Raw genomic sequence first — 14,260 nt, 5'->3', positions numbered from 1 at the left:
ATAGACAAATCGGGGCCAGGGGAGAGTAGTAGCCTCCCCAGAAATTTAGAGATTGCATAAGTAAATAAAGGAAATACTGAGTTTGGAACAGAAGCTTGTTTATCTCACTTTATTAAAAGTGGACAAATTTAGTCATGGTACAAAAATTACTCATTTTTTTGAACATGAACAAAAATAACGACTTATACATTCAAAAAAATGTTCCAAATGATCTTTATCCTAGGTTTCCTGAAATGAATTCCTCTGCAACATCTGCAAGCTGTAGCTTTTTTCCTTGCCTACATATAAAATTTTATCTGTGTGTACATGTAAAATCATACAGCATTGGAGGTGTGATTGTCCCATTGTGGATCAAAGCTATGTTTTAGCATAGCAGAGAGCACTGAAACTACACTCACTCACAGTGTTGGTTGCTGGTATCACCAAAATGATATTCATCCACATCATCACTTCAGAAAACAGCTGACATTTGATTTGGCTTAGTGAACTGAGATATTTATGAACTGACTTCAGTGATCTTTCTGTAAGCTGACAGTTGGCTTGCAACAGATGAAGCTGAGTAATCAGAAAATCAAGGATGAAATGGAAACCATTCACCTGAAGCAGGCCTTGAACTTGCAAAAATGATGTTTGGAGTTATGAGAGTTTCAAAATTTTGAATATTTTGGTAGCCTTTCTATTCAAATATTGATTGACTAATGGACATTGTAAAATCAATTACTTTGAAGCAGATGTACATACAACATTCCTTTGCTGCACTGGGTTCATCTGTGCCTGTTTGCAGTTTCTTGGAAACTTTTCTCTTCTGTGCTGACCCTCTCCAACTTGAAACTTTTCTGGGGGATTTGCTGCCAAAATAAATTCTAGCTTTCATCTGATTGGATGGACTAAAGTAAATTAAGTGTCATTTTCATAAAAGATTGGCCTTCTGTTGCTGAAATGTCTGACACTTGCAGAGTTTTGGACATATCTAGCACATTTAGAACGTTTCAAGCTAGTTCAATACCAAAAAGGAAGTTCAACTTTCCATTTGAGTTGTTACACCATCAGTTTGAGTGCTCATTCAGGATCTTTAGTAGCATGCTTTGCAACCTTCGGAGATGCACAAAGTGAAAGGTAGTTCTCAGAAATTGAAGCCAGTGCTTCTGCAGAGAAAGTCCATTTTTTTGGACAGAGGATATTGATGCTTGGCAATGTACTTAACACTTCATATTTAATGTCCTGAAATGTAATATTTCGTTTGGGTGATTTTAAATTACATTTTGTGATTTTTGTAAATAGTTTCAAGAGTATCTATTAGGATAGTATTATTTTTAAAAAGTCCCAGCATGCCAAATTCAAAGCATGTCCATAGCAATGAGTTATGTAGCTCTTGCAGTCTAATTGATACGCCTGTTACTAAGCCTGCCATATTAGCAGCACCCTGATAACGTCCATGATAGTTGCTGAGCCTCTGATTTAGACACAGTAGTGTATCTTTAATTATTGACACATATACCTCTGCAGATGTACAGGTTATATTGTACAATCCGGTGAACTCTTCATCAACGTTCATGTCATCATCCACATATAATATCCATAAAACCACTTGCTCTTTGTTGGAGAATTCCGTTGTTTCAACTACCATAATTGTAGACCACTTTCCAGGAAATTTCTCAGAAATCTCCCTCCTGGATTTAAGACTCATGGTTTCCACTATCTCATTTTGAATAACTACATTTGTGAATTTATCTTGACTCTTTTTTTAAACCACTTTGAAATATCAGGATTACATTCTGCCTGCAGACAAAACAGTTGAACATAGCTGCAGTCAAGCTGTCCACGTAAGGGTGTATTTTCAGCTTGATCAGTGTAATGGCTCTGGAGTGCAAGTCCTTGTATGCCAAGATAATGTATGATACTTAGTATTTTTTTTTTAGGGTTGTCTAGTTTCTTTTGAGAGTTCTGAAAACTTAGCATATCACCAACGTTCTTTGTGATATTTTGAAGACTATCAACTGCTTGGTGGTGATGCGGAAAAGCTTGGTGTCTCAGAAATTTGTCTCAAGCCTTGTTCCAGTCAGAGAATCCAGACTCTGGGAAAGCGTCATCTGTCTACTTAGTCAAAAGTAGTTTATACTTAAAAGTTGTACAACGGTAGAAACAAAGTACACTGTCACTAGTCTCAGAATAATGGAGCCATTGAAAATCATCAAAGCAGGATGAACAGAAAGAATGGCTTGCTTATCCAAAGTTGTGCACAGTTAATTACTTAAGTCGTCGTGGCTGAGGGGTCTCAGAAATGCTAAAAGTATCAGGGAGCTGACATTTGGTTCCTATACAGGTGATGTTGGAGACATTTGATTACTATGACCAGCAGAAGCTGATTCACTTATTGGAAGGGTAGTTTTCCTGTTTTTAATCAGCCATGTTTTAAATGATTTCATTTTAGCACCTTGAAAATATACTTTTGGTTTTTGTACTCCATTTAATCACTACCATGTTTTTGGGGGGCTAGGGTTAAAAAATACATTGTCTATCCTCCTGCAGGCCTGATGTTGGACCATGCAACAGTTCTATTGCCAATCTGTGCCTAAGTAAGGCGTAACCTGTGCAGCAGCACTAATTAATGGTGGATTGGGTACCATTGCACTCATCAATACTTTCCACCTTGTATTTATGTATGAAATTCTTCGCACCAAGCAGAATTAATCTCTGACTAGAGCTGGTTGGGAATTTACCACCAGGATGCAGGAAAGCCAGGTTCAAGTCTCTGATCTGCCTGATGTAGGCAAGGGACTTGACCGTGGGTCTCTCGCATTGTGAGTGTCCTAACCATCCAGCTACAGAGCCAGTCTCCGGCTGGCTCAATCTCTCCTGGTGGAGCTGTTCTACTATGTATAACTAATTAAATATTCACTGGCCCAACGTGTAAGTCCCTAGTCTCAGTCAGGCAGAGGAGGGACTTGGGAGTATGGTTCTCTCATATCCCAGATGAGTGCCCTAACCACTAAGCTATTGGCTATTTTGAAGTTGGCTCTTCCTGTTTTTTTTTAAATATAGAAAGGTTTCAACTTTGTCCCAATGTGGAACCTAATGCCAAAAACCTCAACATTTTTCACAAAATGGAATTCTTGTTTTCCAGACAAGACTGGGTGCCATCCTACTGAGCAATCACAATCTTCTATCTGGTAGCTTTCAAGATCAGTTTTTCATGTCAGTTGCTATAAATTTCTTCATTTTGCACATAATATGAGAGCCTATCTGGAATATAAATCCTCATATAGCAAGGCTTATGCCAACAGAGAACTAGTGTGGGGGAGGGGCTATAAAGAAACTTTCCTTGTACACAGGTTATTTTTGCATCGTCACTGAAGCATGTGGGGCTAGCCACTGTCAGAGTTAGGACACCACATTATATGAACATTCGTGTGACCCAGTGTGTCAGTTCTGTGTTCCTGTGCATATGGCCCTGAATTAGGAACTCTGGTTCCAATTCATCCAGTAATAGCATGGACATGGAGTGGGGTGTGGTGGCTGCAGAGAGATTGTTGTGGCTCCCTTATCCCTGGCTGCTTGGCCCAGGCGGAAGTTAAAGCAACAGGGAATCTATTCTAATTTCTGAGCTTTTATCACCGGGGATCAGGCATAGTGGAACCTGGTTTCACCACATTCCTGGCACAGCCACGCCCACCCAGCCCCAAACAGGTTCCCTTCTCCCCTTATTATACTGAGGAGGTGGGGGACAACTGGCCTAGGAAGTGGTGATGCCACCTACATCAGTCTAAAGCTGTCAGAAATTTCCCTATGCAGGGAAATTCTCCAGTACAAATATCCAGTTGGTTTAAGCTTGCTGTGTGCCATTTTATTTGGTGGAGCAGAGAACCTGGGCTGTTGAGCCTTATCCTGCATCTACTGAAGTGAAAGACAAAGCTCCCATTAACTTTAGCAGTGCAGGATCGGGGCTCTATGAAGTGATACATGTGATGAGATCAATTGTTGTATATTAATATTTCAGTAGTTTGGAAATGAGATTGTAGGCCTATTAAGAAAGGAAAAGCTGCACATTCTACATGTGACAGTGTTCCTGACTGGCTTATAGTTTTAAGTGAAATCTGGTTAAGTAAATCAGTAGTTTAATAGGATTTAAAGTGGACAAATACCATCTTAATATAAACTGGATGAACGCACTGCTATGGAATAGGCACATTTAAAAGCATCCTTTTTTGGGCCATAAAAAATCTTGTGCCATGGTCCTGATTTGCAAACATGGAAATGCGTGCCACAGTTAGGTTACGCTTAGTCGGGGGTAACCGAGCTAATCTGCGAATAATGATCCAGTGTATCCACCTAGTAGGTCCTTCTGACATCTATCATTGAACCCTACCCAAGATATTTGAAAGTAGAACATCAAAAATGAATGTCATCTGACAGCAACCAGATCCCTACCAGGGTTAAAATAGCCTTGGACATGAAGTTCATGATGTGCAATACGCAAATGGTACATATCCGTTTACTGTGGGTGTTGTAATGGTGAGGTTGTTTGAACTAAGTCCATGCATTACATTATTTCAATACCCAGCTCCTGGGTCATAGATAAAAAAGCCTGCATTAGAAAGCTGCTTCACCTAAATTATTTCATGAGTCATAGCAGAATGGTTGGATTTATGCATAAACTTTGTCCACGCTTCATACCATACATAACAAAGATACACATAATTTAAGTTAGGTAAATTATCTTCTTGCTGCTTTGACTCAATTATAATTTACAGATCTATACTATGCACCTCTTTATATTTTTCATTTTGTATTTGAGAATGTTGTGTTACATTTGTAAATTTATGCAATAATCTGAAAATGGTGCAGACAGACAAGAACCCTTTTTTTGTTTCCTTACACCCCTGCCCCGCCAACTTTTGTATACTACTTAAGGGTCTGACAATGTTGTCATTACTGTGGCAAAAGTCATAGTGACTGAGTGGATTTTTTTCCCTAAATAAGGATTGTAGGCTATGGCCAAAAGGTGTAGAAACAGCAAAATATGGCATATTGCATAAAAGGATGGACAATGCAATTCTGTTTGAGTATGGCACTTTTCTGCAAAGTTACTCAGTAAAAATGTCATAATGGAGTTCAATGTTGGCTGTTTTTCAGTGATTATCTAGTTATTCAGTCTACCAATTCTATAATTTTTTTACCTGTCTAGTTGTATCTAATTATATCTTATTCCACCTAGTATCTAATCTTATCTATCTTAATCTGGTCCAGATATTCAAATCTAGCTAATCTAATTTAACTGTATATCTAAAATCTTATCTAATTTTACCTAATCTTTTCTAATTAACCATTTCTATCTTTATATCTACTATTGTAATCTAACTATTCTACTTTAATTATATATCTAAAAATGGTATTTATTTGATTTTCTCTGTATAATTTTTCCTAATCTATCTGCCCATTTGCAACACACTCCTCATGGTAACTGAGTGTTCTCATTATTATTATTATTATTTTATTCAGTATTTGTATTGTAATAGCACCTCGCAGCCCCATTGTGCTAGGCACTGTACAATCTGAGGCTTTTAATTATTTCCATATCAAATTAGCTCAGTTTACAAGTATAAAGGTGGTTTTCTGGACTGCTAGGAATGCAAGCTCATCCTTACATCTGAAAATCAAGCTGAATTCTTTCTAGCTCTCACATCAGCAACCCTAACAATTCTGCAAATGAAATTTAATTAACAATTCTATGGATGGTGCATGAGCCAACAAAGAATCCTACTCATTCTCCTGTAGGTGTTAAGCTTCTGCAGTGCTGACAGGTCTAAAAAGGAGCAAAATCTTATTTTTGTCAGTTAAGTGAGTAGTTATGACTTTAAATACATACAGGGAGCAGAGCTGTTGAGTTAGAAGGTGCCAAAGCCACTTTTCAGATGATAACTTCAAGTAAGAAAAACTGAATACATTAATAGTAAACTATTCAGAATATTAGAATACTTTCAGTTTACTACCACCATACCGGCGTCCTACCTCTCACTCAGGACCTGTAATATCTTGCTATCTATTTATATGACTGTACTTTGACAAAACAGTTAAAAGAACACTCTACAGGTTGCTATTTAATTCTGGCCCTTTACACATCCATCCTGTATGCTGAATGAGGAAGGGGCTGTCTCATTTTAATGCAGGGCAGGAAGGGTCCTTGACTTAACCTGTTCTTAAAAACCTCTCAGGATGGGGATTCCACAATCTTCCTTGGAAGCCTATTCCAGCACTAACTATCCTTATTGTTAGAAAGTTTTTTCTAATATCTAACCTAAATCTCCCTTGCTGCTGATAAGCTGATTACGTTTTATCCTACCTTCAGTGGACGTGGTGAGCAATTGATCACCATCCTCTTTAAAATATCCCTTAACATATTTTAAGACTGTTATTAGGTCTCTCTCCCCGCCCCCCACCCCAGTCGTCTTTTCTCAAGGCTACACATGTCCAATTTTTTACTTTCCTCATACGTCAGTTTTTCTAAAGCTTTTCTCATTTTTGTTGATTTACTCTGGCTTCTCTCCAATTTGCCCACATCTTTCTTAAAGTGTGGCACCCAAAACGAGGACACAGTATTCCAGCTGAGCCCTCACCAATGCTGAGTAGAGTGGGACAGTTACCTCCCATATCTTATAAATGACACTTCTTTTACACATCCGAGAATATAAAACTGAAAAACTAAAACTACTGCCTAGCCAGTTATTCCCCATCTTGTATTTGTAAATTTGATTGTTCTGTCTTAAGTGTAGTACTTTACACTTATCTTTATTGGAATTCATCTTGTTGATTTCAGATCAATTCTTCAATTTGTCCAGGTTGTTTTGACTTCTAATCCTGTCCTCTAAAGTGCTTGCAACCACCCCATTTTGGCATTATCCACAAATTTTATAAGCATAATCTCTCGCTAATGAAAATATTGAATACTACTGGACCCAGGACATACTCTTGCGGGACCCCACTTGATACACCCTCCCAGAGAACCATTGGTAACTACTCTTTGAGTACAGTCTTTCAATCAGTTATTGTAACAAGGCGTTTGCTTTCCCTCGCAACAAATCAGCCAGAGACCCCTTCTGAGTGGATTCAGAGTAACAGCCGTGTTAGTCTGTATTCGCAAAAAGAAAAGGAGTACGTTAGTCTCTAAGGTGCCACAAGTACTCCTTTTCTTCTGAGTGGAATCACCCGTGCTTTTTATTTTCAGTGTCAGCTCCCACCACCTTCTATTTACAGTCTGCTCCAAACCAGCAACCTGCGGGACAGCTAGCTAGCTAACTTCTCCAGCCAGCCGGGATGCACAGCCTTTGGCAGCTCTTCCCTTTCTTTCTTTCTTTCTTTCTTTCTTTCTTTCTTTCTTTCTTTCTTTCTTTCTTTCTTTCTTTCTTTCTTTCTTTCTTTCTTTCTTTCTTTCTTTCTTTCTTTCTTTCTTTCTTTCTTTCTTTCTTTCTTTCTTTCTTTCTCTCTCTCCCCCCTTCACTTCCTGCCTGCCTGCCAGCTTTATATAGCCCCCTGGTTAATAAGGCCCTCAGGAGCTTCTCTTCTAGCAATTAGGCATGGCATACTCAGCCAGCCCCAATTAATACTTCTTAATTGGAGCTGGGCTAACAGAGGCCTGGCTCAGGACCTCCTGGCCAGCACCCTGTTACAGTTATGAACCCACTTAATAGTAATTTAACCTAGAAATTTAACATTTCTGCAGTTTGCTTATGGGAATGTTGTAGGACTGTGACAAAAGCCTCATTAAAATCAAGGCATATAATGTCTTCAGCTTTCACCTTATCCACTAGGCCAGTATCCCTGTCAAAGAAGGAAATCTGGTTGGTTAAGCATGATTTAGTTCTTGACAAATCTATGTTGGCTATTACATATTACCCTGTTATCCTCTAAGTGCTTACCAATTAATTGTTTAGTAATTTGTTCCAGTATCTTTCCAGGTATTGAAGTTAGGTTGACTGGTCTATAATTGCCTAGGTCCCCTTTGTTCCCCCTTTTAAAGATATGTGCTATGTTTGCCCTTCTCCAGTCCTTTGGGACTTCCCCCATCCTCTATGAGTTATGAAATATAATCACTAATAGTTTGGAGATTGCTTCAGCTAGTTCCTTAAATACTTTAGGGTGAATTTCATCAGACCCTGCCAACCTGAATATATCTAACTTATCTAAATAGTCTTTATCTTTCTCTATTCCGGCTTGTGTTCCATTCTCTTATTGTTAATATTAACTGTGTTAAGTATCTGATCATGATTAAACTTTAATGAAGGCTGAAGCAAAATAGGTGTTAAAAACTTCAGCCTTGATATCATAATTCATATGCACAATGGGGAAAAATTAAAGTTGCACTGACAACCTTAAATCTAGCTTTTTCTCACTTTTGAGTGCTTGACTTTGCAAGCTAACTAAAATGTTCTTTGAACACGGGTTTTGTGTATATAATTATGTAGGGGGTTTTTAAAGGGAAAAGGTAAAAACAAATTAGTATATGTACACAACCCTTCATCATTAGCAGGGTGTGAACCCTAAATCTACAGCACTGTAATCTGTCACTTGAGGTACTGGATTAATTAAATTAACTGGCAGCTACTGTTCTTGTGGTAGCATGGGCCTAGCATTAGAATATTCACGTTCAGTTTTCCAGAACTTTCCTGAGGAACACAAATGAGAGCTGTGGTGATTGTGAACGTATTATAACCTAGCAACCCTGAGTTGCCATGGGACAAAAGAAAAAAAAAAGGCACTTCTCTAGCCTCAGGGAGTCACCTCTGCAGAATTAAAATGGAGATGATATAGCTTCTCAAAAATCGTTGCAAGAATCTATTATAATGAAAAAGTTAGGCAACCAAAATATGTCAATGCCCCTTATAATTGTTGATATAATAGATCAACTCCCCTTATAATAGCAACTTTCCTCCCAAAAGAACTCAAAACACTTTTCAGACTTTACATATGCAAAAAAACATTTTACTCGCCACTGAAATGCATCCACTTGTAGATTGGCACTCAGTAACTATAGAAATGAACAGCAACACTTGAGTTTAATTTGATCAAATGCTCTTTTCTTTTTCTGAAATGCTGCTAGATTTATCCTTCAGAAATGAAATCTTGGCTCTGCTTCTTTTTATAGGGTGTTTTCTTTCCTTCCAGTGTAAACAATTGCTCATCGTCAATCTCCCCAATGTTAAAAAATATAGCAAGCAGGATTACACAAGTAAATATTGAAGCTTTAGATTTCATGACTGTAGTGGAGTCAGTCAACGCCTGAAATTGTCTCCTGTGTGCTCTTCCCACAGGTAGAGGTGGTTTTACATTGCAAATCTAAATACTTGTCTCTTGTTGTTTAACATTAAAAGAGCTTGAGCAGAATTCTTTCTACTGTCTAGTTCTTCTTGGAGGAGCATCCTTTTGGGTGCTCCACTATAGGTGTCTAGAAACCCTAAAGTGGAGCATCCACAGGGACAACCCATCTTGAAGAACCTCAATTACCACACAAGATAAGGAACCTTCTCTTCATTCCCTGAACCAATATTCTTCCTTCTTATCTTTAGGGCCCAATCCCACTCCCATCCAAATAGATGGGAGTCTTTCCATTTACTTTAATGGGAGTCGGACCAGGTCCCTAATACTGTATTTATTTATTTTTTACTGAATTTATGTATATAACTTCTGAACAGAGGTAGGCAGTTGAGAATAAGAACTTGAAGGAAGTAAATAAATTGAAAGATTTTTATTGCATGAGTTTGTCCCTGAATTAATGTGTTATCAACCAAAAAAAGCATAAGCAAAGTCTGACATTATATAGGCATTGGAAAAGATATAGGGATGCTAGAGTAAAAATAACAGCCTTTTGAAGATCGCCTAACAGATTGATTACTAGTAAAAACTTGAGCTGTACATCTGCCACAGTGTTTAGATTTTTCTCACAGATAATGAATCATCCCACACAGTTCTCCCCAGTCATCAGTGTTTGGTGCCACACTACACTGTCACCCAGTGGCATATCGCATCATGGTTTTTAGATTTTAAAATAACACATTTTCTGTGTGCATGTTTCCTGCAGGAATTCCATGTGACTTGAATTTCGATGTAGCTAATAATTAATGTGGACAGTTTTATTTTGTTTTCTACTGATTGAGAAAAATTATTTCAGATTTTTTTGGAAGTCTAACTCTGCTTGTGGCGAGGTGAATGTGATCTATTATATTGCATATGGAGAGACTCAAGCACACATACAGCCTTACGTTAAACCTGTTACTCTGATTTTATCTAATCTTGAATTAGAGAGTTGAGCTGCTTTTTTCTCACTTAATTCATAATTACATAAGAACATAACATAAGAATGGCCATACTGGGTCAGGCCAAAGGTCCATCCAGCCCAGTATGCTGTCTACTGATAGTGGCCAGTGCCAGGTGCCCCAGAGGGAGTGAACCTAACAGGTAATGATCAAGTGATGTCTCTCCCGCCATCCATCTCCACCCTCTGACAAACAGAGTCTAGGGACACCATTCCTTACCCATCCTGGCTAATAGCTATTAATGAATAATTAATTCATAATCAGTGCTGAGTTTCAGAGTAGCTGTTTTTGTATGTTTCAAAGCAGTCAAAGTAAAGTTAGTGACCCTTAAAAGTATATTGTAGACATTTCATATAGGTATTGTTTATACATTTTTTCCAGGGTATTTTTGTTGCTGTTCCGGATCTTAAACAGGCTTTTTTGCGTAACTAAAGACTCCTTCACAATGTTGATTGTACTTTTGTGTAACCTTTGTTACATGTAAAGAGAGATTTCATTCTAACCCTTTCTGTTTTGTTTAGGGAACAGCAGTTTTACAGTCTGGAGTCTTACCAGCTCTCCCAGGTAGGAGCCCATTTAGTTGTTTGGTTTGCTAAATATTACTATTTGTAATCCCAATTTGCCAAAAAGGGTGTGTGTGGGGGTGCAAATTGAAGGCCAAATCTTGCAGTCTGCGGGATTGTTGACCATATAAGGACACTACATTCGGGACTGAGTTTCTTTGTGGAAAAGGATTCCCCCTGCGGTTGGCTATTCTAGTGCAGTCTGTATGATTTACATTTTTGTAAAATATATTAAAAATCTGTAGTGTCTTCAACTGCTGTTCAACACAAGACATGGGTTCACAAACTTGAAAAACAGTATTTAATTTAGAGGTAAGGTTGCTCAAGTGCATTTCCTACCAATACAATCAATAAGGTTGGGGTGAATGGTTAAGGCTAAGTAGCATCCAGAGTAAACTCAGCTCACATGACTTCCACTCAAGCTCATTCATATTTCCAGGCAGCCGAAGACTCTTCACCTTCACAACAAGCTTCCTTTCGCTGCGCACATAGAACCATTCATAATGTACACGTCCAGGTCCTCTCAATAACATTCAGATGCATAGGGCCAGAACCTCAGCTAGTTTAAATCAGTGCAGCTCCATTGTGGAACTACACTGATTCACAAAAGCTGGAAAAGAAGCTACAAATCTGGCTTACAAGATTAACTATGACCTCAGGTTACTTAGGTAACGACAACATGTTATATACTTTTGCATGGAAACTATGTCTGTCAGTAAAATATCTTACTCTCCCTAAGGTCTCTGTCTAATTTACCATATTGTTCCAGCACCTTCTCTTTCAGAGAAAGGTATAACACGATCTAATGGCTGGAAGATGAAGCTATACAAATTCAGACTGGAAATAAGGCGTAAATTTTTAAAGGTGAGATAATTAACCATTGGAACAATTTACCAAGGGTGGTGGTGGATTCTCCATCACTAAGTATTTTCAAATCAAGATTGGATGTTTTTCTAAAATACATGTTTTAGGGATTATTTTTGGGGACGTTCTATGGCTTGTGTTATGTAGGTCAGAGTAGATGATCATAATATTCTCTTTTAGCCTTGGAATCTATGAATCGTCTTGGTCTCTGATAAGATTTCATTTTTATTATCTGAAAAGAGTACAGTCAATCTGAGGTATGTAGCACCCCGACATTGTCTTTGGTGAAGACAGTTGCAAAGAAGTTGTATAGCAACTCTGCAACATCCTTATCTTCCTTAACTGCTCCCTTTACTTCCTGGTAGCCCCATGGACCCACTGATTTTGTCCCAGGTTTCCTGCTTCTGATATACATAAAAAACAAAACAAAATTGTGTTTACATATTTGTTTTTCATTTTAAACCATCTATCCTACTTCTTTAACAGCTGGATTTTATGATATCACGAATAGATTGATTCTGGAATGAACAAATCAAACACCAGAAAGTCTTCTAATGAAGATCACTTGTTATTAGGACGATTTGCATTGTGTAAGGAGGAAAAACTTCATTTAGAACCATATGGCAACTCTTGTCCTCTGTTACTGCAGTACAGTCAGTGGAGTTACTCCAGATTTATACAGGTGTAACAGAAAGCAGAATTTGGATGACTGCTTCTAATTTTGTCCTCTTTCCTTCTAATATTTAGTAATGTTATCCTAAACAAATTAGAGGTCTGCTTTATGATGGAAATGTTTATAAAATAGAACAAATGAAGTTTAAACTAATTAAGGATTAAAATTCAGCAAGGCCTCTTATTTGTAGTTGCAATTTTTAGCTGCAATATTTCGGTCGCCATTATTTCAACTTGCAAAACTATAGGTTCAAATAATAGCACATAGACTACTTACTCCATGATTTTGTGTGCAGAGGAAGTAGTTGTCTAAATACCAGTATTTGCACCTTCAATACTTTGCAGGAGCACAAGATGTAGGTGTAAATTTCAGGTTTGAAAAGGATCACTTGATTGTGGCAACTTGCACTTTTTATCTGTGGTATATCTTCATCTGGCGAGTATTTGTATCTCTAATTGCCTGATTTGTGCCTGCTGTCAAGTAGGTAGAGGTACACGCACACAGATTTGTGCTCACAATTAATGTGCAGATTTCCTGGGAGTATGCTGGGTCAGCAAAAAGGGAGGCCACCCTTGAAAAAATACATCATACTTTTTGGCTTTTTTATATATTACGCACTAGAACATTTTACTTAAGCAAATAAGCATTTTCTTACAGTGAGGATACTCAGAAGTAATGGAATAATTCTAATGCATTGCAGGAGGATATAATACAAAGGGCTGGATTGTTACTCTTGTTAGTAGTGCCTTACTCCTTGAGTAGTCACACTGAGATGAATAGGGATACTAAGGGCAGGTCTACACTACAGGGCTAAGTCGACTTAAGTTACGAAACTCCAGCTATGTGAATAACGTAGCTGGAGTTGACATACCTTAGTGGTGTCTACATTGCACTAGGTAGACAGGGGAAACCCTCCTGTCGACTTACCTTACACTTCTCGGGCCGGTGGAGTAGCAAAGTCAACGGGAGAGTGATCAGCAGTCGATTTAGCGTGTCTTCACTAGACCCGCTAAATCGACACCCTGGTGGATCGATCGTCATGCATCACTCCCCTGGTAAGTGGAGACAAGCCCTAAGAGTATTACTTAACATGAGTAATGGTGTAACAATCTAGCTCCAAGTAATTTAAAAGTCAAATGACAACTTCAACAGAACAAAAACAATAGTGGAATTATTAATGGGATCATAATAATATAAATGCATGTAATGAAGCTGGCAAAAGGAAGAGCATGCTGTGGTTTTGCATCTGAGTATATTTCAACGTGTTATCTTTTAGCAAAGGAAATGTAATCATAATGAGAGTATAATGGCTATATCTACAGGAAATGTTTGCTCATCTAAGCAAAGCAAATCTAACAGTACATTATATAAACCCACTGATGTAGTTCAGAAGATCAAGATGTTCATGAGATGAAGAATTCTGCCATAATTTTAAAAAAAAGTATGCATAAAGAAAAACCTAGTTGGGATTATAATATTTTTTTGCAGCAGAGAAAGAGAGTCACACAACATTATTATAAATGTGCCACTAAGAGAAATTTCTTTGAAAATTTACAATCTTCTCCCTGTTATCCATCTGAACACAAGGAAAATGGGAAACAGAGGCAAAGCTCTCTTAAAATTTACAATTAAATATCCACTTAGTGAGAAAATAGATCTTTTCTTTAAAGGGTGAGAAGATTTGAAAGTCATTGACACAAGCAAAAATACATGGCAAGAATATTAATTGAAAATGGATCAATATAATTCACCATCTGACAGAAAGAAGAAGAAATCAGCAGGATAAAGAAAAGTGGGGATTTGAACGCAACTAGTGGGCAAGATATAGAATGTGTGATAAAGATCAGAAAATG

At 37.9% G+C, this 14,260-nt stretch overlaps 1 protein-coding gene across 1 annotated transcript in view; it reads left to right on the top strand.

The window, feature by feature from the left end:
• Positions 1 to 14,260, top strand: part of DOK7 (docking protein 7) — a 108,233-nt gene that overhangs the window by 68,716 nt on the left and 25,257 nt on the right. The window contains exon 8 of the mRNA XM_073343207.1: positions 10,829 to 10,871. Within this exon, the coding sequence (XP_073199308.1) occupies positions 10,829 to 10,871 (43 nt within the window). The remainder of the gene's footprint in view (positions 1 to 10,828; positions 10,872 to 14,260) is intronic.

The sequence above is a fragment of the Lepidochelys kempii genome, chromosome 4 (genome assembly GCF_965140265.1).
Source record: "Lepidochelys kempii isolate rLepKem1 chromosome 4, rLepKem1.hap2, whole genome shotgun sequence".
Taxonomy (NCBI): domain Eukaryota; kingdom Metazoa; phylum Chordata; order Testudines; family Cheloniidae; genus Lepidochelys; species Lepidochelys kempii.
This window is presented reverse-complemented; position numbering and strand designations above follow the sequence as displayed.